General features: G+C 48.9%; 1 protein-coding gene and 1 non-coding gene across 2 annotated transcripts; both read right to left on the bottom strand.

The window, feature by feature from the left end:
• Positions 1–122: 122 nt before the first annotated feature.
• LOC108391123 (uncharacterized) lies at positions 123–26,720 on the bottom strand. The gene is made up of 7 exons (XM_073232910.1): positions 26,628–26,720; positions 26,306–26,473; positions 26,027–26,147; positions 24,028–24,122; positions 10,849–10,887; positions 10,391–10,477; positions 123–10,204 (listed from the first exon to the last, which is right to left on the bottom strand). The coding sequence occupies exons 1-7, from the start codon at positions 26,718–26,720 to the stop codon at positions 10,022–10,024; spliced, it is 786 nt and encodes a 261-aa protein (XP_073089011.1). The 3' UTR covers positions 123–10,021.
• On the bottom strand, positions 25,805–25,990 carry LOC118968195 (small Cajal body-specific RNA 16). Its single transcript, XR_005055724.2, has one exon.
• Positions 26,721–27,188: the final 468 nt, after the last annotated feature.

Raw genomic sequence — 27,188 nt, 5'->3', positions numbered from 1 at the left:
TGTTTTAGACCAGTAAGTGTGTGGTCATTTGTTACAGCAGCCCCAGGAGACGAATACAATGCCATTCCAGGTCTTTTTCTTTGCATATGCATTTTCAGCCAAAACAACAGGACCACACTGTAATTATTTTTTAATAATCTTTTATTGAAGTACAGCATCCAAACAGAAAATCACAAATCCTCAGCAGACCGCTGGACTACCACAAAGAGAATACACCTCTGTGACCACAGCCCTCAACATGACTGCCGCCAGAAGCCCCCTTATTCTATTCCCAGCCACCCACGCCCAGAGGGAACCACTGGGCTTCTGCATCAGAGCCTAGTTTTCCTGCTCATGAACTTCATAAATGAAATCACACAATAGGTTTTCTTTTTCATTGAGGTAGTTTATATATAGTGAAGAGCAGATTTTAGGTGTGCTTTCACATTTGCATGTACTCCGTCAACTGCCCTAAGGCACGAGACAAGGCCCCCTCATCCCATACCACCTCCCCCAAGTCAGTTTTCTGACCTCTGTCACCACAGAATTACTTTCGCCTGATTTTGGACTTTGTATAAATAGGATCATACATTAAGTTGAAGCCTGTTTCTTTCTCACTTGATCCAAGTCTCCTGTGCAGCTTTCCACTATACAGTTTGCTTAATCAGTTTCCTCTTTTTGTCTCTGGTTGCTTGCAGGTTTTGGCTAATTTTGAGAATTAAGTATCAGAGACGTACCAGGCCTCTTTGCCTCACAGAGGCAGGTCCGTCACGGGTGAGAAACTACGTCCACACGGCCTCTGGCTGCAGCCTCACACTCCAGTATCACCCTGGGGACAAGGGGCTCTTCCAGAGTCACTTCCGAAACCGAGCAGCACCAAGGCTCCCAGAGGGCAGACTGAGGGCCGCCCCTGCCGAAACAATTGTTCTCTTACGGTCCCAGGACACAGGCCACTTCCTCCCCATGAAGCCCAGCAACCAAGAAGGCATTTCCTCTTGGAGCACTTTTAGCCAGACAAGTCCCTGCTCGGAGCTCCGCGTTCCGAGACGGGAACTCTTCTCGTGTATTCCTTGGAAGAAAAAGAACGTTCCTCAGTGAAAACCAAGTAAACAAGTCCACACCGCTATTCTGGGTAACATGTCAAAAATTAAAAAGAAAGCAGTTCGCCTGCAGTTGACTCCAACTGTTGTGTTTTTGCACAGAGAGTACAGAATTAAGAAGCACGGGGGAGCCCTGGGTACTCCAAGGAAACTGCTTGCAAGCTGGCAAATTATGAATTACGACACCACTTTCAAGAGATGTGCATATTAGGGTATTATCATTTTGTGCATTTAGTTACTGAAGTGGGCAATAGTCTGCTAAACTGAAGTGAAACCGGGGACTTACGGTTGGAAATGAGTAGATGCTAAGTACTTGTGGGTTATTTTGTTCCCTTTAGAATATGTGGGACTGTCTATACTTTCAATGCCAGATACAAAAAATAAATGCTACAGAAAGTAAATAGAAAGCATACCTTTGAACAGTTGGTTTCAGTTTATTCTTTCAGAGCGAGGCAGTTAAAAAATCTGACGAAACATCCTTTATTGCCGTGTCATAAGCATTTTTTTCTTGGGATGACCACAATTTTAACAACTGAGATGAGAAATCATTGAGAACACGAAATGACATGGGCAGACCCAGTAGTCTTATCAAACTGGGGTTCCCTGCCTGTTTCATCTTATGTACCCAGGGGAGGAGCTGAGAGCAGCTCAGGGTCAGGCTGACCCCAGCCCAGGACACACACTGAGGACCCCCCTCTAGGCCTCGGGCTGTGACGACCATTTATCTCCGAAGCACAGTGGGTGGATGACAGTGCTGAAAGAGCTCAGTGGGGTTGCCTGTCACCAGGAGATTTTAGTGAAAACATTTATGTTGCCCCCACTACACACGTGTGCAGCGAGCTGGAGGGAAGCTGCTTAAGTGGGGGAAACGTGTGTGCATGTGGAAGAGCGTGGCGGGGAGGGGGCTGAACACAATGACGGAAATGCCAACCTCACGTTGTTGTGTTCAGAGATTGTGGAATGAAATCCATCGGCCAAGGCTCTTGGCCCAAGGGACTTCCCGGTGCTGCTGACGGAGCTGGCATCCTCCAAGGTGAAGCGTAAAAACCAACTTAACTGCTGGCCTGTGAAAACCCTGTAGGGCCCCTGGAAAATAAGCCTGTTGCTGGTGCTGGTAGCAAGACAGTCGAGGACAGACCCTGTCATCACTCGGGACCATCCCAGGCCCTCAACCTGTCCACAGCAGTGGGGTGGCCCTCTGGCCTGCCTACAGAGCGCTCTTCTCTTTCTGCTCCCTTGGGCCCCGTCAACCTCCCTCTCTCTCCTTCTGTTGTCAGGCAGCTGCATCTGGGGAGGTCTTTCCCTGCACACCAGGTGAAACCTCAACCCCGACAGGGGAGGATTCTTGACTCTGATCAAGAAAGAATTCTCAACCAGGTCGGACAGGTGTAGGTAAGGAAGGAATTCATTAAAGCGAGAGAAGCGGCGAATGGCAGCATTGCGCAGGCAGCAAAGAGCAAGGAAGGGCAGAGGGAAGAAAGGGCAGCTCACTGAACTCCTGCTTGGGGCAGGGCAAATCCCTTGCCAACTCCTGGAGCCAGGGCCACCGGGCGTCCACTTGAATCTGCACAGTGTGGGAACTAAGCCACTACCCCCTCAGGATTCGGAGAAGCTGCGGCGCACTACAAGTAAGACTATGTTGGAGAACTTCCCAAAGGCAAAGAAAGGAGACTTTCAGGTAGGCTACTAAAGAGCATGATGGTACAGCTGCAGTCCTGTCCAGGTCACCCAGGCAGTGGGTCCTTGCAAGCCTAAATCAGAGATCTCAGTGGCCCTTCCCTACTTGTCTGATATAGGACAGAGAGGGTGAAGACTTATGCTAAAGCCTAGAAAATTGAATGAAATAGCGAAGTAACAAAGATGCTTACCACTGGAGGAGTTCAGAGACAAAATGCAGTAAGTAGAGCGGTGGGCAGTCCTTGAGGCACAGCACACACTTGAAGAAAGGGGAGTGTGGGCAGCCTGAGGAGGTGTGCTTAATGTTATAGGGCCTTTTGGGTGTTATGCCCAAAGTCATGAATCCCAGAAGACCACCGAGGAGCCAACACTGATGCAAAAGCAAAGAGCCTTTATTCCAGCCGGTTCCAGCTCAGTCTCCCATCTGCTACCGACACAGCAGCGGTGGCGAGATGCCAGAGATAGAGGGTGTTTCAAAAACACGAAGGTTTTATGGGACTCTAAGGGCGTTGGTGGGGTGAGGAGTGCAGTCTTGGCTGATTGGCTGGGTCTAGGGGTAGTCGGTGGGGTGATTGATGGTCGTGGCTCTGGCGGATTGGCTGGGGAGTTGGCGGGCATCTTGCTGACTGGTGTGGGGAGAGCCCGAGCCCTGATTGGCTGAAATAGGATCTGGGCCCCAACTGGCTGAAATAGGATCTGGGAGCTTGCCCTTTCATTCCTCCTTTTTCTCTGGATCCTAAGAAGGGATTCAATCATGGGTCTAATGAGATTTCCCAGTTGTGAGTGGATAAAGGCTGATACTGTTGTCTTAGTACCATTAGCTGGACTGTATTAATTCTATCTTTGACAAAAGTCATCAGTCTATTGAGGATACATGGTCCAAAGGTCAAAATTATCATTAGCACTACTAAGGGTCCTAGCAGGGTGGAGATTAGGGTAGTTTAGCCAGGGTGAGCTATTGAACCAGGATATGAACCAGCTTTGTTGCTGCTCTTTTGTTCTCTTTGTCAGACCTTCTCTGACTTTGGCCATATTTTCTCTGACTACCCCGCTGTGATTAACATAAAAGCAACATTCTTCTTTTAAGGCTGCACAGAGACCCCCCTGCTGTAGGAACAGTAAGTCTAACCCTCTTTTATTCTGTAAGACCACTTCAGATAGTGAGACTAGAGATTTCTCTAGACTGGTGATGGAGGCTTCTATTCTTTCTATATCTTCATCTACAGCAGCCCTTAGGCTTGCAAGGTGTCGGTTATTGGCGACCAGGGAAGCAGTTCTGGTTCCTAGTCCGGCTACCCCTAGTCCGGCTACCCCTGGTCCAAATAAGGTAGCAATAGTTATGGCAGTGAGAGGTCCTCGCTTTTTCCTGTGCCTATTTGCACCTGACAATCTTTTTTTAAGTAGGTATATACTTCTTCTTCAGGATGGTACAAAATCCTGGGAGAGACATAAGACACAATATTCTTTAGCTAAATCAGAGACAGCACTATTTACACATGGGGTCAACCCGGACTCAGAGTAGACTCACCATCCGTTTTCAGGGGGAACATACCAGGAAGAAGAACTGGTTGAACTTTTATCTGTCTGCTGATTGCAAAGCCTTTGTTGGGTAGAAGGCACTTTCCCTATGCAAGGGCCGGTGCCTTCCACTGACTGTAGAGTGAGGCCTTTCTGACCAGATCCCCATTTACATTTTTCTTTGGATTCTGTTACTGTATAGGTCCCATTGAAGTCTACTGCCTCATAAAAAGGGGGTTTCATATCGTAACAGAGCCAGCAGGCGTTGGTAACATTTGGGTTGGTAGCATTTAAAGTCTGATATGAAGCAAGAAGTAGTTCTCATAAAGGGCCTTCGTTTTTAGGATGTGGGGGTGTATATGTATTTACCAGCCCTGGCCTGGGTGTCCCAGTGGACGGTGGAGGTGCTATGATTTTGGGTTCCTTAGGGCTCTCTTCTGTTAATACCTTATTTGGACCTATGGCCGCCTTAACTATTGGCTCAGCTTTTAATTTGATCTGGATAACAGTTCCAAAACTAGGTCTCTGATAGAGATATAGGCCCCAAGTTAACCCTGACAGCCATCGCTTATCTCTTTTTCCCTTCTCTGTGAACTGGAGCCTGATTAGATTACAGTTATAATTGTACCAAGTTCGGGTGCATGGCCTAATAAATGAGAGAGTGATGAGCTGGGGAGTCACTCGCCACTTCCACTCTCCATCATTGGTGGTAACACAACTCCACTGTGCACAGTAAAGGGACTCAACTCCTCCGCACTGAAGTCTCTCTGATCCTTTTCGAAACCCAGGGCACGCATAAAACCCATTTCGACTCACAGAGACCCGGCGCTGTACTTTACGCCAGTTTCCCCCTTCCATTCTTTCAATGTCTGCCACCTTGTCTAGGTTAAAGTACAAGTCAGGGAACCACGTGTTTAATGGGGCTTCTTGGGAAGTGCTGTTATATACTTCATGCGTTTCCCAGTTCATCACCTCCCATGTGAGTTGATAGGGGGTATAGGGGTTAGGGTTGCTGGTTTTGATATGAGGAAGGCATAGTATAAGTAACATTAGTGGGATAGGTGAGAACGGCGCAGTCTTAGCTTTAGAGGATTGTCTTTGTCCAGCTGACTTTTCCATTTTGGAACAAAGTTCTTGAGAACGGCGTGTGGGTCAGCTGGTCAGATGTGGGTGCAGTGGACCCAGGGAGTAATTCCGTTGACCTTGAGAGCGGTGGGAGTGGTCAGGATCACGATGTAGGGTCCCTTCCAGCGTGGTTGAAGTGTCTGGTGTTGGTGTCTCCGGACGTACACCCAGTCACCTGGACAATAGCGGTGCGGTCTGGAGGGGGTCCGGTCTCATAAAGAGCTTTCAGCTTAGGCCAGACCTGCTCATGGGTTCGTTGCAACATTTGGAGGGAAAAAAGGAATTGGTGATCATCAAGTTCAGCAAGTACTTTGGGTTTGAGAGTGGGAATAATAGGTGGAGGAATGCCATACATGATGTCAAAGGGAGGAAGTCCCATCTTATACGGGGAGTTATGCACCCAATAAAGGGCAAAGAGGAGGAGAGTCACCCAGTCTCCGCCAGTCTCTAGGGCTAATTTAGTCAAGGTCTCTTTTAAAGTTCTGTTCATTCTTTCTACCTGTCCTGAACTTTGGGGCCTATACGCACAATGTAATTTCCAATCTGCCCCAAGAACCTGTGCTACTCCCTGTGTTACCTTGGAAGCAAATCCTGGTCCACTGTCTGAGCTTATCCTGGCAGGAAAACTGTGCCTTGGCAGGATGTCTTCTAACAGTTTCTTGGCCATGGTCTGCGCTGTCTCATGCTTGGTGGGAAATGCCTCGATCCAACATGAAAAAGTGTCTACAAACACTAGCAAATACCTGTACCCATATTTTCCGGGCTTTACCTACGTGAAATCCACTTCCCAATAGACGCCTGGCCTGTCTACGTGGGCAGTGGCAAATGCATACCTACTGTCCTCAGAGTCTGGCACCAGGGTTGGGCGCATGGGCGGCTGCATTTGTCAGTTGGCAAGCCTTGCAGCTTGCTATGATCTGTCCAATTTTTGATTGAGAGTCCTTGATAGTGATGCAAGCATGTCGCACCAGGTCTTCCATTTTTCTCATCCCCATGTGTGTAGCCCAATGCATTTTGGTTAGGATGCATCATCCTAACTCTTCCGGTAGAATGATGCAGTCGGTGGCTCTCCATCACTCATCTAGGTAGTTGGTCATGGGCAGCTGCTTGATCCATTTTGTCTTCATCAGTGTAGGAGGGGGTGTCTGGCAGACTGGGGGCCCCTGGGTCTGGCAATGTGGTCACTAGGGCATGGTCCACAGAAAGGGCTGCCTGTTTGGCACATTGGTCAGCCAATTTATTTCCTTTGGCAACCCAGGTGTCAGACTTTTGGTGGCCTGGGCAACGAATTATTGCCAGTGCTTTGGGTAGCTAAAGGGCGGGTAGGGGGTCAAGAATTTCTTCTTTATTTTTGATGGCTTTTCCTTCGGCAGTCAATAGCTTCCTCTCTCTATAGATGGCTCCATGTATGTGGGCAGTGGCAAATGCATACCTACTGTCCATATAGACATTAAGGCGTTTGTCTTTGGCCATAGTCAATGCTCTGGTCAGCATGATCAGCTCTGCCCGCTGGGCTGAAGTTCCTGGAGCCAGTGGCTCAGCCCAGACAGTTTCTGTCTCAACCCTGCATATCTTACTCTGTCTTGCATGAAGTTGCTTCCATCGGTGTACCAGGTGGCATCTGCTTCTGCCAGTGGCTGATCTCACAGGTCAGTTCTGACTCTGTGAACATGAGCCAGGACCTCCCCACAGTCATGGAATGGTGCCTCCCAGTCTGGGTTGGGGAGGAGGGTGGCTGAGTTCACCGACACGGGTGTGTGGAACAGAATTCTGGCAGGATTTAAGAGCAGTCCTTGGTAATGCGTTAGTTGGGCATTACTTATCCACCTGTCTGGTGGCTGTTTGAGCACCCCTTCGATTGCGTGTGGGGTGGTGACATTTAATTCTTGTTCTAGTGTTAGTTTGTCTGCATTTTTGACCATGGTAGCTACTGCAGTGATGATTCACAGACAGGGGGGCCATCCAGTGGCAACAGTGTCTAGCGGCTTGGAGAAATAAGCTATGGGCCTTTTCCATGGGCCAATGTACTGTATTAGCACCCCTGTCACCACTCCCTTACTTTCATCTACATACAGGTAGAAAGGTTTGGTTAAATCAGGGAGCCCCAGTGCAGGTGCAGAGAGTAAGGCCTGCTTAAGACTAGTGAATGAGTTCTCCATGGTCTCTGTTCATGTAAACTCCTGTTTTTCTTTGGTGGCTTCATAAAGGGATCTAGCTATTTCCGCAAAACCTGGGATCCACAATCGGCAGTATCCTGCGGATCCCAGGAATTCATGCATTTGGCAGACATTTTGTGGGCGCGGTATTCTTAAGACAGTCTCTTTTCTTGCTTCTGTGAGCCATCTCTGTCCCCCTTTTAATTTATAGCCTAAATAGCTTACCTCTGTCTTGCAGATTTGGGCCTTTCTGGCTGAGGCTTGGTAACCCAAGGCTCCTAGTGTAGAAAGCATGTCCTTGGTGCCTCACAGGCATATCTCCTGGTCTTCAGTGGCTACCAGGATATCATATATATACTTAAAAGAGTTAATTCTGGGTGTTTAGATCAGAACTCACTTAGATCTTCATGTAGGGCCTCATTGAAGATGGTGGGTGAGTTCTTGAATCCTTGGGGAGCCTGGTCCAGGTAGGCTGGCCGCTAATTCCTTTTTCAGGTCCGTCCACTCGAAGGCAAAGATGTTTTTGCTCTTAGGTGTCAGGGGCAAGCTGAAAAAGGCATCCTTTAAATCTAGGACTGTATATCAGGTTCAGGTAGGAGGCAATGAGCTGAGGAGGGTGTACGGATTTGGGACCGTTGGGTGTACATCTGTCACCTGCTTCTTTACCTCACGCAAGTCTTAGACTGGTCGGTAGTCAGTCGATTTGGTTTTCAGACTGGTAATAGGGGGGTATTCCACGCTGACTGGCAAGGTCTCAGTATGCCTAACTTGAGTCATCTTCTAATGTGTGGAGTGATTCCAGCTTTTGCCTCAAGTGGCATCGGGTATTGCCAGACCCTGACTGGATCTGCACCTGATTTCAGTTCTATAAATATTTCTGGCCTATGTTGAGCTAATCCCACTCCCCCTGTCTCAGCCCAGGCTTGGGGAAATGTCTATAGCCAATATTTTAAGTCATGCATTGGTGATAAGAGTACCTGGTACAGGTGGTACTCATCCTCGAGGCTTATAGTGAGCATCTGTATTGGATATCCTTCTTTGTTTAGAATTTTTGTCCGTTTGGGGTGGAAGCTCATTTGTGCCCCTACCTTGGTGAGCAAATCTCAGCCTAATAAGGGGTAGGGGCATTCTGGGATGACCATGAACGAGTGGGATACCCGGCCCACGCTGAGGTCCACCATTCTTCAGGTAGTCCATGAATATTATTTCACCCCCGTAGCTCCCTGTACTCATGAGGTTTTATCTGCCAATTTTCCTTGGGGTTGTAATAGGATGGAGTGTTGAGCTCCGGTGTCCACAAGGAATTCTATAGGTTGCCCCTCCACTTTTAGAGTTACCCTGGGCTTGGGGAGGAGTGCCAAACACAGTCGCCCCTAGTCATCAATGCTTTCGGTACCCAGGATAGCAATGGGGGTCTTTTTGGGTCTCTTGTTAGGACAGTCCTTGATCCAGTGGCCTTCCTCTTTGCAATATGCACACTGGTTCTTATTTAATTTAGGGCAGTTCCCTTGGGTGGGGTCTTCCTTACCTTGTCCAGTGGCCAGTTTCTTAAGGTGTCTCTGTCACTCCTGAGGGCTCTCTGCAGTCGTAGCCAGCAGTATTTTAGCCAAGTTTCGAGTCTGGCGGTTGTTTATTCTTGTCTGTTGTTCCTCCGGGCTCTCTCGATTATTAAAAACTCTTTCTGCCACAACTACCAGGTCCTGCAAGCTCCTTTCTCCTAATCTCTCTACTCTCTGTAATTTTCTCTTTAAGTCTGGAGCAGCTTGGTTGACGAAAGCCATAACTATAGCGGCTGTGTTCTCTGGAGCTTCAGGATCCATGGGGGTGTACTGTCTAAAAGCCTCCATGATTCTCTCTAGAAATGCCGCTGGGCTTTCATCCCTCCCTTGTTGAACATTATATACCTTAGCCAAATTAGTGGGCTTTCGTGCAGTTGCCCTGAGACCTGCCAACAGAGTCTGGCGATAGACCCGGAGTCTCTCCTTACCTTCTGCTGAATTGTAGTCCCAGTTTGGATGAGAGAGAGGAAAAGCAGCATTTATGAGATCTGGGTTCTGGGTGGGCTATCTGCTGTCACCCAGAACCAACTTCTGGGCTTCCACCTGGCCCCTTTCTCTCTCCTCAGTGGTAAAAAGAACCTGTAAGAGCTGTTGGCAATCATCCCACGTGGGCTGATGGGTAAAAAGAACAGTGTCTAAAAGGTTAAGAAGATCTCTGGGGTTTTCTGAAAACAGCATTCTGAGTTCTCCAGTTATAGAGGTCACTAGTGGACAATGGCCAATAGTGCATTGGCTGTCCTGTTTCATCAGGGGGCCCTGTGGTATGCAGGGGGAGGACAATTGGGTCAGCAGGTCCTTGGCTGAGGGCTGCCGATTGACTCGCCCCATGTCCCCGCCACAGGGTCCGCGCGTGGGCATTCCTCCTTCAGGAACAGGAACTGGTTCTTCTGGAACTGGTTCTTCTCCATCAGGTTCTACTGGCTCTGCCAGCGGGGCTGTTGGGAGGGGCTGATAGGGTGGTGGAAAGATGAACTCCTCTGAGATGGTGTCCTGCAGGACTGGGTAAAGGGAGGGTTTGGTTTAAGTTCTGAGTCTCTGAGACTTTGGGACCGGATCTTGTAGGGCCAAGACTTTGGGCGTGGAACCTGTCCTAGATGGAAGGAAAGGTTTAAGCCATGAGGGAGAATTCTCAATCAGGTCCTGCCAGACTGAGAAGTAGGGAATTTGGCCTGGATGGCCCTGGGCTCCTTTCCTGAAGATAACATCTTTAACCTGTAAAAGAGTGGTTAGGTCAAAAGTTCCCTCCCCTGGCCAGCCAACATTAAAGGACACTCACTCGGAGGTGCAGAAAACACGAAATTTTCCCTTTTTGACGTCCGTGCTCAAATTGTGAGCTCTCTCTCCTTAATGTCTGAAAAATGGTCTGTCATGAGAGACAAGGAGGTCATCTGCATCTGTCCCATTTCTTCTGTCAACAAGACTAAGATAAACACAACAACTAACAAACAGGCGCCTACAGAGAAGAATCTGCCGCGGCCACGGAGGCAAAGCCAAAAGTAAGTTGAGGGCCTGTCAGACTGCAGTGGCAGCTGACTTTCCTCACAGATGAGGACTTTGTCCTCCAGACGGGGGCAAGGGACGTCTCCCAAGACCCCCAGTCGGTGACCTGCCAGCGCGTCTGCCCAAGTCAATGCTGACTCTGATACAGATTGGAGCTCCTACAGGCTTATACAGGCTTGTTCGAGAACAAAAACAGTGAGACACAAACACAGACAGATACCTGAGTGCACTCACCAGCAGGCACTGGGCCCTCCGGGTTGGGGGTCCTGTGGGCTGTTAAGAATAGAAATAGGTTAGCATAAGAGTAGCCATCTTAAGGGCCTAGAAGCCATTTTCGGAGTGTGTGTGACTTAGAAAGAAAAACTGGAACTGGGTAAGGCCTTGAAAAACAAGCTAATCATGAACACCGGGTGGTGGGCAGCTGTGAACCTTGGTCAGCTAGCCTTGGTCACCTAATCTTACATACCAAGCTTATTGTGCAGAACCTCCCTGACAATTGAGGGGTGGTCTTATCTTGCTCTCGCTTAACCCCAGGATGTATGACTAGGAAAAATGATGTGCAGCTTGTGGAAAATTACTATGAGTTAAGTGTTCTGAAAATGCTATATAAACCCTTGGCTTTGAGTGCTCGGGGTCCTTGTTGAAACCCGCTGTGCCGGGCAGACACTTGGACCCCAGCTAGCTGGAATAATATTAAACCTCTTGCTTGTTGCATCGATCTGCCGTGGCCTTTGTCTCCTCACTGGGGGGGAAGCGCAGACCAGAATAAGGCCGTTGGGTCTTACAGGGCCTCTGGGATCCTGGACCAGCCCCCAAATGTTATGTCCAAAGTCGCGAATCCTAGAAGACCACTGAGGAGCCAACACCGATGCAAAAGCAAAGAGCCTTTATTCCAGCAAGTTCGAGCTCAATCTCCCATCTGCTACCGACACAGCGGCGAGATGCCGGAGAGAGAGCGAGCGTGAGTTTCAAAAACACAAAGGTTTTATGGGACTCTAAGGGCAGTTGGTGGGGCGAGGGGCACGGTCTTGGCTGATTGGCTGGGTCTAGGGGTAGTCGGTGGGGTGATGGTCGTGGCTCTGGTGGACTGGCTGGGGAATTGGCGGGCATCTTGCTGACTGGTGTGGGAGAGCCGGAGCCCCAATGGGTTGAAATAGGATCTGGGAGCTTGCCCTTTCACTGGGTAGGGGTCAACATAAGGTATAATGTATACAGGTGATTCATAATTCCTTTGAAGTTTTGTCTTAAGAATAGGGTTATTTAGGGGACTGTATTGATCTAGATCTTGACATTCTTTATCCATATAGGTTCATTTACACTTTGGAGGTCTTGTCCTGGTTACAAAGTTACTTAATTAAGGAAATGGAGAAGAGGAACAGCATATAGAGTAAGTTAAAGAATAAATTGGGCTTTTTTTGCGGGCTAAGCAGACTTCACAGTGGCATGACCCTTGTCCCATTTTCCTGCTCTCTCTCACTTCCATGTCTTCAATAAATGTACATGATAACAGGGAATGGAAATATATCACAGACAATTGTATTTAAAATACTTCTGATAATTTTGCATTTTGTTAGCTTAAAAAAAGATGAATGAGACGACTCCTCACATCACATCATTGTGAGGGTCAGGCCCTGCCCATGTTCAAATCCTAGCACTTGCTAGCTGTAGGATTCTGTCCCTGCACCTCTCTCCCACTTTCTGTAAGGCGGAGAAAAGATCTGGCCTCAGAAACCAGGTCAAAGGAGCAGAGAGACAGTGGAGCACCAGCCTCTGCCTGACTGCCGGGCCGGGTGAGCGGGCCTCAGGCTGCAGCTATTGTCTGTTTGCTCGTTCCCTGTGGGTCTATAGTGTGGTTGGCCAAATAAGTACAATTCTTCTTCCCCGCCCCAGAATCTGAAGTCATTAAACTCCACATTGAGCTGCTGTTTTACTCCAGGACAGAAGCGATTCCTTGATCGGAAATTACGCACCCGGGGGGAGAACCGAGCTTTTGAAGGTGATGTGCAAACTAATGCCCTTGTGGGCAGACAGGACACACACATTCAGGGGAAGTTGGCAGGGCGGGGAGGGGTACTGGGGCTTGCCCAGGACCGGAGGCCAGAGCCTGCTTTTCTCCAGACTAGGGCGGATCTGAGCAATTTCAACTTCCCCTCACTCTGGAGGCAGGAAGTAGAGGTGATTTCCTTGATTCACAGCAGAATTAAATTTAAAAAAGGCAGGTGAAGGGATCCAGAATAAGTTTTGCTGTTGTTTCCTTGATTTTCTCAACTCCCCTTATCTGCCTAAAAGCAGAGCCTACCCAAAGAATTCCACTGTTACAAATCCCCTCCCCAGAGGGGAGGCTGTCCGGAAGGCGGCTCTTTTCCCTGGAGAAGGCCCACACCCAGATAAGAAGCTGACAATACTTACAGCCATCCTGTCTCCTATGTATTCTAAGGGTTCCTTTTTCTTTCCTAAAAGTCCTGTTTCTCTTAAGTGTCCTCTCCTCCTTCCCTTAGTCAGATGTTATGTAAGCTCCAAATTCAGCTCGGCAAGTCCCATTTTTCTGTGAACTCCTACATCCCTCCTTTCTCTTGCCCCTGTTGTCAGTTTAATACGCAGGCCAAAAAGCATACATAAGGAGGCAGGGGAAATTTTTTCCTCCCTGACGCAAGAGTTTGCGTCGCTTTACCGTGATTGCAGAAGATGAATTCAGTGACACTGTTCAAGACACTAAGGCCGCCTTGGGTATAGGAACCACTGCAGTGGGATTCCACAATTGGCAGGGGAGAACAGTCTCCCTTGGGAGCACAGGTGGGGATTTACAGCCTAGGAACAGGGTGGTTAAGGTAGCAGATGGAACATCACTGGGAGAAAACCTCAGGAGTAAAGGGGGGTCTGGCTAAATCCACCAAACAGGGTTCTTGCTGACAGCAGGCCAGCATGGTCAGACCTCCCCTGGCAGGTGGAGGATTAGAAGCCTGACAAGACGTCCAGAGGGGTGGGTGGGGGTTCTGTTTAAACTGACCTAGCAGGGTTCTTGCCAAAACTGGATTTTACCAGGATAGGCATAGATGGGCCTGGAAGAAGGTCCAGGAGGCTGACTAAAGTTTGGTCAAGCAAAGAATCTTTGTCATAATCTTACCTTCATTTAATCCTTTTGAGGTTAATTTGAAACTTCTCTAAAAGTTAGGAGAAATGGAAATATATAGTGGAAAAAGGATGGTGAGCAAAATTTATTACAGGCCTAGGTGTCAAGTAACTTGCAAATGTTACCTCCTTGAACCTCCCATTTTATAAGGGGAATGGGCTCACAATCACAGGCTAGCATCCACTTTTTAGTCACAGACATGGGCTGCACACTTGGGCACTATGCTAGGCACCAGGGACATGCGGGAGCAAGACAGTCACCACAGCCCTGGAGCCAACCTTCTAGTTGACAGAAGACCTCACCCAAGAAAGTAAAACACACAGAAGATGCCAGGGAAAGTCCCGGCTGTGAGCGCTGATAGGCTTGGAGGGAAGGCCTCGGCCTGGTATCTGCACTGAGAGCTGAATCACAAGAAGCAGTGAGGCCAGAAGGATGAGGGAAGGGCACGGGAGGTGGCAGGAACAGCAAATGCAAAGGTCACATGGCTGGACAGAACCAGTGGTGGCATCAGGACCCAAACCCCATGCTGCCCAACTCCCAAGTCCCTGCTGCTGTCGGGAAATCCAATCCGAAGGGATCTCCCTATGTGCTGAGACCTCAGCCCGGGAGAGGGTTCTTGGTTCTGAGGAAGAAAGAATTCACCATCAAGTTTAGCAGGCCCAAGCAGAAGTTAAATAAGACAGGACACACTCAAGAGGGCCATGCCGGAGGTGACAGCACAGTGGGGTCTTATAGCTGGACACCACAGTGGGTGGTCTTAGAGCTAGAGGTTAAGCAGGGGTGGAATAGTCATCAGGATAGGTGGGTTTTCTTGGAACAGGGAGGGGATTTCCAGGAAATAGGGTGACACCCTCTTTTTGCCCTTAGATGATCTGCCTCGGGAATGTGATGGTGCCAAGGGGTGTGACTTTCAGTGTGCTAGTGAGCGCGTAATGCATTTGGAGGTGAAGCCAGGGTCAGCTACTCCTCCCTGCTGGAACCAGCCAGTTCTGGCAGGTCTGGTGTCTATACCCTCCACCCCTACACCCCCTGAGAACAGTCTACAGGGAATGTTGAGAATATAAACAAGCATCAAACCCAATGTTAACACCGGCCAAAGTACCCAACCCCCTCCCTGCTCACGCCTGGCTCTCTACCTACTGTAACATCCCCGCCAAGGCCCCCGCATACCTGGAACCCCAGAACTGGGCCTTTGTGCTGCCCAGCATCAGACAAATCCAGACTTAGGAAATAGAGACCTTAATGGAAAGGATGCTTTTCAGGGAGGTGGGGGTGGGGGGGCCAGCTGCAGAGGGGAGAGGCTGGGCGCACGGTCTGCGTGGAGGGTGCGGGGGGTGGGGGTGTGTGTGTGTGTGTGAACCAGAGACGGTTCAGCTAAGTCAACCTGTTCTTGGGGCGGGGTGGGAAAGCGCTTTCTCCCCAGCCAGGTTCTCTTGCTGGTCTAATAATTAAACTGATATAAGACAGATTCACTGGAGAAAAACAAACAAAAATTTAGTAACATACATGCATGCCTCCAGTACACATGGGAGAGACCCAGGAAAACTCCTAACTCCCCATACGGGGAATCCACCACCTTCAACACACTCTAGGGCTAAAGACAAAAGCAGATGTTGGGGTGAGGAGTCCGTTAATGGGGGGGCAACCAGGGCAGCCCAATAACTGGGGTCAAGTTGCTGTGCGGACTTCAGTCCATGTCTCCTCCACTGACAAGAGATTCTAGAGATTTCGGTAACCCCTCTCCCTGGCACAAGGAGGGAGACACCCTTACAAAAGATTTCCCCTGTAAATGTAAATGTCTCTCACAAAAGGGTGACTTCTGTTTTCAGAACTTCTCCTGCGTCTGCAGGTTCTCCAAAATAACCAGCTTAAAATAATAAAACAAAGAGGCATATTTTGCTCCCCTTCACAGCCACTTCAACTCAAGGTAATACATGTTCCTGAGCCAAGGCTGGGCCCACAGGGACAAACGAGGCAGGCAGGCTCTGAGGACAGGTGCCTCCTAGCTACTGGAAACAACTTCAAGTTACCAATCAGTCGATGAGCATACCGAGTGTGTGGCGCCCCACGCCCTCTGGCAGATGGTGCACATATCTGATCCATCTTAGTTCTCAGCAGTAACTGCAGAAGGCAGAGGTTGAGCCCAGTGCAAAATGAGGAAAATGGAGATGCAAACTCATCAACTGCTTAAGGTCTCTTACCTGGTTCTCTGGCAATACCAAGATTTGACTTTTATATTTAAGATTGCAGTCAAAATTTGGTAGAACTGACATATGGACGGGCTTTGCAAAGTCGCTGTCCTTTTCCTGGCTGAGGAACTACGTGTGCAGGCTCAGCGAGCTGCCCTCCTTCCTACCAGGATATACTTAGACATGTCTGATCTACAGCCTTGATGCCAGAGGCATCACATTTGGGAACTGAACTTCCCATGGGAAAGCATCTTTCCAGAGTCCCAGCCTTCAGGGTACTTAGGTCACTTCCGGGTGGCCAGGCACCCCAGCGAGGTTTGGGAATCTCAAGAAAAGAGGGGCAGCTCCCTACACTTGCCCCCTGCCAACCCCCAAGCTGGGCACTGCAGGAAAAACCTGGTGGGGGTGGCTTAGATGGTCCTCTGTCCTGTGGTCTCACAGACAATGGGTGCTTAAAGGCAGTTGGAAAAAAAGAATTCTAGGACATTGTTCTAGCTTTTTTGACTCCCCACAGAAATTAACTTTGGCTTTAGTGATCATCTGCCGTAAGGGCAAACACAAATGAAAAATCAGAGGCTAATTTTCCCTGCTGAAGGCAAGGTAAGAGTGACGGATGTTAACTGGACTTACTGTGTTCATTTTGCAGTACATACAAAGATCCAGTCATTACGGTGCACACCTGAAACTAATGTGATGTGGTATGTCAACTGTGTCTCAATAACATAGTGGATCTGAAATCTCGTAAAAATCAACAAGCTGTTGTTTAAAAGTAAATAAATAAATAAGGGGACACCCCCATCTTTTCTTTCTTTCAGAATTCCTTTCTTTGTCCTTCTCAGGGGCATGTAAATCTCTTTACCGGCTAGGTCTCTGGCAGGTCTCACGACTCGGGGTGTACCTGCCCAGGACATGAGAGCCATCTCTGTGAAGTGGGGGGCTATGAAGCTCTCAGCTTCCTGGGCAGAAGTGGTCTGAATCAGCAGTCACCTGACCGACGGCAAACCCACGCGAGGACTGGGTTGGGGCCACTTAGCTTTCTGTCTCTGCAACTCCTTTAGCGGCTGCCCTTGATGATCCTCACGTGCTAGTTTAATGCTCAGTCAGCAAAAACATTGTCTTCTTTCGTTTCTACCTCTGTATAGAGGTTTTCTGGGTTATAACAAAGATTCTTTGCTTAACCAAACTTTAGTCAGGCTCCTGGACCTTCTCCAGTTTTGGCAAGAACCCTGCTAGGTCAGCTTGAACCCCAACCCTGGACGTCTGGTCGGGCTCCTGATCCTCCACCCCCCAGGTGAGGCTTGACCACACTGGCCTGCCTTCAGCAAGAACCCTGTTTGAGGGGTTTGGCCAGAATCCCCCCTTACTCCTGAGGTCTCCTCGCCATACAGCCCCACTTGTCCATGCTGGATTTGGATCTGAACCAAAGGTCTCTTTTCCTCTAGTGTAACAGTTCTGAATAAAATCTATTTTTACCACTCTATCCAGCTCTGATTTTTCTTTGACAGGTGGGAGATTTGTCTTTTTTGTTGTATTTCCTCAACTTATGACTTGAGTTTTATTAAACAAACCACAAGGAAGAATTTATCATTGCCTCTTGCCACACCTACGTAAGAGGCATCACAGAACCCAGTTCACATAATGCAGAGGCTCAGGTGCTGACTACAAGACATTGTTGCTGCGACAGGCTGTGCTGGGAAATGGTAGTGTCATGGTGTAACACTTTGTATGTGAGTCCTTTTCACAGAAAATAGAAAATAAGCTTAGGGTAAGACAAGATGGACTCACAGTGGCCAATGAGAACCCCTGCTGCCAGTTGTTTGTCAATGTCTGATGTAGGACATCGAGTGAGCCCCTATAGACAAGCTGTGTGACACGAGTAAAACTTGTTTGGAAATGTCTGCACAGACTCCAGTGAGATCAAGAGGACTGAGCCAATATGGGAAGGTTCCTTGGTGTAACCACTACAGACCCTTAAGAGGGGCTGACAGTGTCTCGAAGGCTGACTGACCCCCCGTGCTACATGTGTCAGAGGCTGCTCCAGACGGAGGCTGCTGAGGCTGTTGGGACAGAAGGCATCCTGACAGAACCCCAGGCCAGAGCCTGTTGTGGAACCAATGACCAGGGCGCGCTCATGCTGAGGGCTCTCCTTCCTGGATCCTTTTCGGAGGGGTTCATTAACTGTCCTTCTAACCTTGTGTGACCAACTTGTGTGATAGGTTGTGCAATAAACCGAGTGATTCGGGAACTGAACATTGGCTACTTTGGCCGTTTGAAATGTGCCTCAATCCCTTGACTCCTATCTGGCCTTGCCATTCACATAGACATATAAGACACGGGCTCAAAGGAGTACCATCAATGTGGATTACTGTTCGTAATCACAACTGTGCACATGTCATACAAATTAAGCCTACACCCAAATCTACCATCTGCAAAAACTGTACAAAGCAACTGACAATGCCCTCCCCCCTCCTCAAAGTGTGGCCCCCAGACCAGCAGCACCTCTGAACTGGTGAGAAATGCAGTCCCAGGTCCCACCCCAAGCCTGCTGCACAGAACCTGCATTCGACAAACCCCCAGGGCATTTGTGCACACTTTGTTTGGGAAGAACTGAACTAGAAAACACTTTTATCTATGTTCTTAGAACCAAAATGCAACAAGATGGGCCTTCTTGGGCAAGTCAGATATTTAACCAAGACACGTATGATATGTATATCAAAAAGAGGAACTATTAAAAAAAAATCAACCTAAACCAGGCTTGGGACAGAGCCTTTTTTGTGTGACTTAATTCATAACTTCCTTGGGAAGAGATTGTGTTGGCAGGAGGCAGTTTTCTGCTGCCTTCAAGGTTCTCCCTGGCCTAAGAATTAAATTGATATGAGGCAGATTAACAGGACACAATTAATTTAATTTGGTATTTATGGGAACCCTGCACACATGAGAGGTTCAAAGACAGAAAGGAAAAGGAGGTATATGTCATCTGGAGTTAAGGAATGGGCTGGGGCCTGGGCTTCATGAAGAGGGGAGGAGGGCAAGTCACAGGGCAGTAAGTAGGGGACGTGTGATGACTGTTCGCCTTGCCATATGGAGAAGCCACTCAGATAAAATGTACTTCCAGTACGAACTCTCGTTCTGGGAAAGACCCCCAGTTACGATTCTTCTAGGTAGTTAAGGAACAAAAGCTTCTCTTGAGCCCATGGGATGATTTGGGGAGACTTGTTCTGAACCCCTCAACTAGTATTCCTGATACAATTCCTAAGGAGTTTGCTAGGAAGGCAGTTACCCACCATCCAGCTGACTGTCAGGATCTTTAGCCAGAGATTTTTTGTATTTAGCCTAAAAATGATAATCCAACCTTTCCACTCCCTATAAAGTATCTCTACCTAAAAATGAACTTCTGAACTGGCCTACTGGGCTCTGCATACAAGATTCTAACAAAACTTCAACATATACTCATGATTAAGCTGTCTGAAAAGTCTTCTTTCACTCACCTAAGAAAAAACTGGAATGGACAGATTACTTTCTGTGGCTGACATTGTAAAGTTACGTGGACGGCTACTGGGACAGGTCGGAAAAACAGCAATCAGAGAAAGCTCCACCAAAGAAACAGTAAGACGAGCAAGGGAAACAAGAGGGGATGCACAGGGCAGCGCAAAGCCCGGGGGAGGGAAATCTCTGCTGGTGTGCGGAAACATAAACACAGATCGTGATTTGACTACATTCTATAGGATGACTGTATCAGGACGATGGGGAACAGCAAGCAGAGGTCGACTGGGGAGAGCTCTGCCTGAATTCACCAGAAAGGAAGTCAGCAGGCAAGGATCAAGACGATGAGCCAAAAGGGGCAAAACACTACTCAGACACAGGCAGGGAGTGAGCTTGGAAGAAAGAGCTCAGCAGACTAACACAATTGCCCTTGGGGAGGACCCAGGCCAGAGTGGCCAGATGGGGGCAGGGAACTGCTGTTCAGCACCTTTTAATCCTGTGAGCTTTCAAAACTAACGAATTAGAAAATATTTAAAAATACAAACACCGAGCAGTGTTCACACGTCCAAAACGACCAGAAGCAGCGGAGACCTTTGACTTCTTAGTATCTTCTTTTTATCTCCCCCATTAACTTTCAAAGGGGAGAAGTAATTTGGAACAAAGATGGCACATTAGTGAAGGGGATTTATGGGAGCGTCACCCGTAGCTCCTCATAGAAGATGTCAAGTCAGGTTTTCAAATGGGCACGCGTCGCAAGTTTGACTTAAATAAGTGTCCTCCTGGGGCAGCCAGCATGGGTGGAATATGGCTTACGGAGCCTCTGGTGGAAGTCAGTATTAATAACCCAAGTCTCGGGCTTTGTTAACAAGGAATTTCTTGTTCAGTCTTATTTTAATTCCATACAATAATCTAAATGTCTGCTGACAGTGGCTGCCGCAGTGTGGTACAACCATTACACAACTGCACGCCTGACAGGCCAGACACGTGACCTTCCAACAACTCACTAGGCACCACTCTTAATTAAATGTGCAATAAAAAACTAGTTTTCTGCTGCAGCTGCAAAGGTGATTTGGAAAAAATATCAGAATGAATAGTTTCAAATGCATTCATTATGTCTAACTGTAAAACCAAAACAGGCCTCTAACCTTGTAAAGATTATAAAATGTGTTTTTGTAGTCTGGATACTTGATTTAAATGAAACTTAGTTGCTCTTTGTTGAAAAAACACAGAAGTACATATGCAAACAGGCAAGAAAACAATGGGTAATGGGTGAATTCTATGACGGAGGCATGCACAGGCCAGCGGGGGCAGAGGGATTTATGGGATTATGTCTCCCCTTGCCACTGGGAGACAGGCAGACATTTGGGCAGCCTCTGGCTTCATCAGCAAGGTGAGTGTACAAGGTGGGCTGTCTCAAGAGCTTTGTCATAGCCACATATCTGTTTCCCTGTCACTCATCTTGGGACATTGCAGTTAGGGTTCAACAGAGCGAGAGTGGACCGCCTCCACCTGCCATGGGAGAGAGCACACTCCCTGTGCCCAGGTCTGGGATCCTCTCAGTAGGCAAATTTGTTAGCGCAAGAACAAGACACGTGTCTAATGTAAAGTACTCAGTCAGGGGAAACATGGTTCCTAAAAAGTGACAGAAGAGGCAAACATGAGCTGATGACACTACTCAGAGTAAACAGTAGAATTTCCTATAAGGCCCTGCAAGACTGACTCACAGTCCCCTTCCACTCACCTTACAAACCCTCCTGTTCACGTGCCATCTTACCGGCGGGGCTGGCTGCCTGCCTGACTTTGCACTGGCTACTCCCTCTGCCTCAGCTGCTCGTTCAGGCTGTCATGTGATCTACTCCCTTACTTAGGCCTTGGGGCTTGCCCTGACTACCCAGGCTAAAACTGCAAACTCCACTGCCTACTCCATCCTAGCCCTGTTTTCCTTCTTTCTTTCTTTCTTTCCCAGAGCACTCATCATATTTTCCCACTGCTCTAGTGAATTCTTTCCCATTTCCCCTCCATTGGAATGGAGGCAGGGATTGCTTCTGATTTTCTCCCCAACCCAGCCTAAGGTGGCCAGCAGTGGGTGCTCAATTCAACATTTGTTTAATCCATCAGAAAGCTGTCAACTAGGTTCATAAACCACAACAGTTAGTACTCTACTTAAAATTACATTTCAGAATTGTAACTTTATTTTGAATTCAACAGCACTTTTCTAATGGACACCAACCAGCAATCTAAACCACACTGGCTTTGTACAAACCTGGTGCAGTTCTTGGTATGTACCTTTCAAGTATGAGCAATGTACTGGCCAGAGACACTTTTAAACCCTCTACACAGTTTGGAACTTCAAATACTGGTACATGTTGCACTAAATTACTTGTCAAAGAAAATCTTTCACATTGAGAAAAAGCTACCTGCTGTCACCAAGAAGGAATCTGGGCAGAGTTGCATTAGAACATGCTCTTACCCCCAAGTGCGTGGCCACATCCTGTGACCAGGTCTGGTTCAGCTGGTCCACGACATGATAAACTTCCCAGGAATTGTGCACAACAGGGACACCCCAGCGGATTCCTAAGAAAGAGCCCAACCCTGCAGATCAACCTTCTGCATAATTTCCTGGTGAAATAAGGTCTTGGCTAAGTGACAAAAACACAAGCCACCCTTTGTACCAAGCTACAAAAGAGAAGTCTGGTGTAGGATTGCATCCTCTAGCGGACGAAGAGAGAAGTTCAAAATCTTGACTTGGCTACACCCAATCTTTAGTGTAATTTTTAAGTTTCCTGCTGCAGGCCCTTTGTGTTCCAGAGCAATGACTAACATTAGAAGTGACTTAGAGACTACACGTTTCATCATCCACTGTTACTATTAAAGTACCATCTCTCTGAAAGACTAGACTCCTGCCTGCCCCAACCTTCTTTTACATAATCCTGAGGAACAAAAATCATAAATGCTAAGGTCCATCCATGAGACACCGCAGCCTATGTGTTCTTTGTGGAAAACTATTACGCTGTCGCTATGCCTAGGCCAGTTAGAGCCAATCATATGAAGGAGCTGAAACTGAGTGACAGAGCAGGAGACATGGGGAATATTCCAGGAGCCACTTGGGTGTGGCATTAGCCATAAAACCTTCTCAAGGGTCTCCTCCCATGGGTTCTAGGCTCTATCCCCACCCTACAAACGCCCCCAGCACACTGCATTCATGTGCAGGATTAATGAACACTGCTATGTCATGCTCATGGAGAAGGCGGGGTTCAATGCTAAGAACTCACATCAGGGTAGCATTTCAGCACTGAATCAGGACAGGAATAAAGACAGGCAGGCATGGGTGGAGATGCTTTCAGGGAAGGTTCTAGTATCTCAGCTATGTCCCTGGGCATTAGCATCATCACTGTCTTCTCATCCTACTTCCCTGTTCTTGGCAGGCTCTTCTGCCGTTGAGTTTCCAGACCAACCTAAGTGGACCCACTGAGGACACTCAGGCACCCTCCTTGTTTATGTCAGTGCAAAATGGGAACATAAGGAAGGTACTTGAAAATCACAAATGGCTCCAGCAGTAAGAACTGCACCCACTTTATTATTTTCCATAAGATGTTACTGCTCAGAGGAACCCAGGATCTGATTAACTCACCAAACCAAAGGCTAAACCAACTTCCCACCCAAGTCTGCAGACAGCCCTACTGCTGCTCGACCAGACGGATCCCGAGGACAGACAGACAAGGCCCTACCCACAGCACTGGGAGGAAGCAGACAGCCGCGCTCAAGGAAAACACCACAGGAGATCGAGGCCACAACCAGGCGTCTACACTTTATTCCAGAAATATCCACATGGACTCTTTCCCCCACACTGTTGACAATGTGTTAACGAAGGCAATGGTCACACCCTCCTCCTCTCGGGACTAGGACGTAGAGGAGTGCAGGCAGCTGTACTGTGAGCTCTAGGCTCCTGTGAAATGGGAAGGGTCAGAGCCAGGAGCCCACGACAAACCCCACCTCAGCTTCCTGGGGCCTCTGCTCACCTGCAGCGGGCAGGCATCTTTCCACTGCACACCACGCCTGAGACCCCAGAGCTCCCCCTGCAGGACCCCGAAAGCTCACAGCTGAAAGCCTGTGGAAACACTCTCAGAGTCCAAGGAAGATGTAAATGATAGTGACAGGGGTCAGCGCCCATGTCTGAAGGCCCCAGTCCGCTCCTGGGCACTTTTCACGGTTGCTTCCACACTGAACTCTCCCAAGTGCCCGACAGGAGCCACTGTATCACTGCCATCCCCAATTTACTGAATAAACTGAGGCATAAACAGGGACATGGTCACACAGAGGCCAGCGGTAAGACGGGATCAGGCCACCTACCATGGAGAATTTGGATACCACTGCCCACTGATGCTGAGATGGTACTTTCTGGGGGATTCAAACTCCCCATGGTGGCTGTGCCTTCTCTCTGCACCTGCAGCTTTTAGAGTACTGGTCCCTTACAGAAACCACAAAGCGTATGACGTCTCCCTGGGGTCTGACTCCACTTATTTATTTATATCCATACAAAACAGGGTCTTAGGCAGGTCAGCATTTGAAAATGGGTAAAAATGAAACCAAAGAAAACTGGGACGTCCTTACCAAAACAATTAAAAATTTCAGGCACACAGAAGCAGGCAGGAAAGAAATGGGGAGGTGTCCATCCAGCACACACACAAATATTCCAGCAAACTCACCTGCAAAGAAAACACACTTCATCAGTTTTTGTTCTCTTTCAGCAAGTCTGAATGTTCAGGGAATTAAAAACTAGCAGCACCACAAAACATCCTCCAAAATCTACCATCTGCCCAGAAAGGATGTGGAAAATGCCTTGTGGTGTCCCTGCTTCCATCAGCCCCTCCTCCTTCCTGGTCCACCAGCCCCATCCGAGGGCTGGTCACCTCCTCCTCGGCGGTCAGGGGCCTCCTAACTCACCCCTCCCCAGGCTGTGACCTGCACACCACCCCCTGGGGCCTGGCCCAGCTTAGACCATCTCGCTGCCCTCCTCAGAAATCTGCCTTTAAGAAAGCCACAGGTTTGTTACAAAGTCCCCTATAACCCACACGAAATAATCTATACCTACATTTTTCTTCCTTTCTTCTAGTCACTATTTCCCCAGTTTGGCCCTTTCTCAGGAGCTTCCCACATCCTCTCAGGCGTTTACTGCTTCCTTCCTTTTGTCACATTCCATCAGCTGGACACAGCAATTCCTTGCTCAGGGTCACACCCTGACAAGGCCCACTGTTCCACAGCTCTTACCGGCATCTACCTTCCTAGACTGTAAGCCCCTGAACACGTTACCACTTTCCCTTTCACCCCTCCAAAGCAGTTGTAACGCTTTGGCCACTACAGGCACTCAAATGTGTTGAAGACATCACTCTTCAATCTGTGTGCTGGCATCAGAGCAGCCAAAGATGGAAGAGGGAGGAACACCACTTCACGGGGACCAGGCTAAACCACAGCCAAGAACGTAAAAACGTCAAGTCCACCAGCAGTTACTGTCGATGTGTGAAATCCTCGAGAAGCCAACACCAGGACTCACCCCAAAGTGGAATCCAGTCCCGCCTTTACCCAGAGGGTGGTACAGGAGCTGTAAAAGGGGCACTTCTGTGTCACAGTTCCAATAAAAGTGTCACCGCTTCCTTCAATATATCTGGCCCTGCACTGTCCACTCCGGTGGCCACATGTGGTTGTTTTCCCTTAAATTAAAGCTCCAGTTCCTCAGATGCACCAGCCACACTGCAAATGCTTAACAGCTTATGGCTGCTCCACTGGACAGCACAGACACAGACCATGACTCTCATCACAGAAAGTTCTATGGGACAGCACTGTTCCATACAGTGTTTCTTTGAAATTACAGATTTTAGCATATCATCCTCCTGTTAAAACCCATGATCACCTCCCATGGTCTTAGGAAAGACGGAGATGCCAACATGAGCCACAGTCCCTGCCTGGTCTGGCCCTTCTCCATCCTTCAGCCTCATTTCACAGCATTCCCCTCGGGCTTTCTGAACTATAATGGCTTTATTTCAGTTCCTCCACTAGCCACTAGGCATTCCCACAAACTCCTACTCAACCTTCAGAGTCCAGCCCAAGGATTTCATCCTCAGGAATACTTCTAGTCTCCATCAGGCTCATTGTGATGTACGTTCTAATAGGACTGTGCTTTCTTCAGAGCTCACCTCAGCTTGAATTTCATCCTCTTTAGCGAGATCGCTTATCTTGTCTAACAGGGCTGTAGCTCTCTGAGAATAAGGGCCATGGCTGTTCTGTTCATCTCTGTAAGTATCCACGAATGTTAAATCAACACTGTCCACATGTTTTTTACACTACCTGCTCTCTGGTACTAACCACAGACGTTTTCTTCTTTCAGCGTAAATCCTGTTTGCAGTATCATACATGATCATCAAACTGCTGCTAGAATGTTCACACCTGTTACTGCAAATTTAAAACCCAGAAAACACTTCTCCTGGGATTTACTTTAGGTCAGGGTCAGGCTGCCTGGTACAAGGCTGAACCCACAACTGCGCAGGTTCAACAACGCAGGGGCCTTTCCCCAGACCATCGGCCTTAGGGCGCTTCCTCCCCACGCTTCACGTACCTGGATCCCCCAAACCGAGGTCGCCCGACAGGACCTCACCAACGAGACGGAGGAGGAAATAACCACCGCATGCCTTCGTCCAACAGCCGGGGGCTGGAGAGAGCTCTTTTCTGAGGAAAGCCTGGGGAAAGAGAGCAACAGACGTGCTGTAGAAGACGACAGGCTCACCCACGTTCGCTCTCCCGGAAACCCGCGCTGGCTACCCGCCGGGGACCCCACGGCCTCTGCCAGCAGCGGCGCCCACGAGGCCCCACCCGGCGCTGGCGCCTGCATTCAGACCCGGCTGCCTCCGCCTCCTCCGTCGGAGTCCCAGCTGCCCTGTGGGGAGCGGCCCCGGGGGTCCGCAGGCTGGGGCCGGTGGCAGCTGAAGCCCCGCGTCACCCCCGCAGCCCGCGGCGAGGGGACATCGACTCTCGGACACACAAGGAACGCGACTACGTACGCTTCCTACCTCCCGCGCCGAAGCCGCTCCGCACACGCACTTCCTCCCGGAAGTGACGGCTTACCACAGAGGGGGCTGCTAGCGGGTCGCCCTCGGCTGCGGAGCTGGGTCCTCCGACGATATCTTAAAGGGGCCGGAGCCGGGGGAATGGGAACTAACGGGAATGGGCACCCTAACGGGCGCGGAGGGCCCTCGGTCAAGGGAAGCAGAAGGGACATTCCGTCTCTCAGGAGCCTGGGGCCATGCGCGCATTGTCCCTTTACTCTTCGGGCAGCCCTTTGAAGGGGTGGGGACAAAAATCGCTGCTTTCTCCGGGGAGAAAGCTCCCGAGATGAGTGACCTCCCAGGGCTCTGCCAGCCGGGAAGTCGGGTTCCGCTCCAAATCCAGTGCTCTTTGAGCCACCCCAGGTGGCAGGAAGGACAAAGCTGGGAGGAGGGGGCTTACGAAGATAGAAGCTGCCTTTTCCTATTGGGACATAGCTGGAAGTCGTCCTCCACCAAAAACTGAGCATCTGATAAATTCCCTACAGGTCAGCGGTTCAGTGGGCAGAGGAAGTAGCAAGCAGAATTGCTATGGTGAGACTGTGGGACCCCCAGAAAGTTAGCCTGACCTAACTTACTCCATTTTGTGTTAAAACCTTAGTCCTAAGCAAAATCGGTGAAATCCCAGTCCTAAGTAAAATAAGAGGGAGGAAGTACCCCATCCCTGGAAAAACCACA

Source organism: Manis javanica, chromosome 4 (genome assembly GCF_040802235.1).
Source record: "Manis javanica isolate MJ-LG chromosome 4, MJ_LKY, whole genome shotgun sequence".
Classification (NCBI taxonomy): domain Eukaryota; kingdom Metazoa; phylum Chordata; class Mammalia; order Pholidota; family Manidae; genus Manis; species Manis javanica.
The sequence above is the reverse complement of the archived record's forward strand: the minus strand, read 5'-3'. Positions and strand labels throughout refer to the sequence as shown.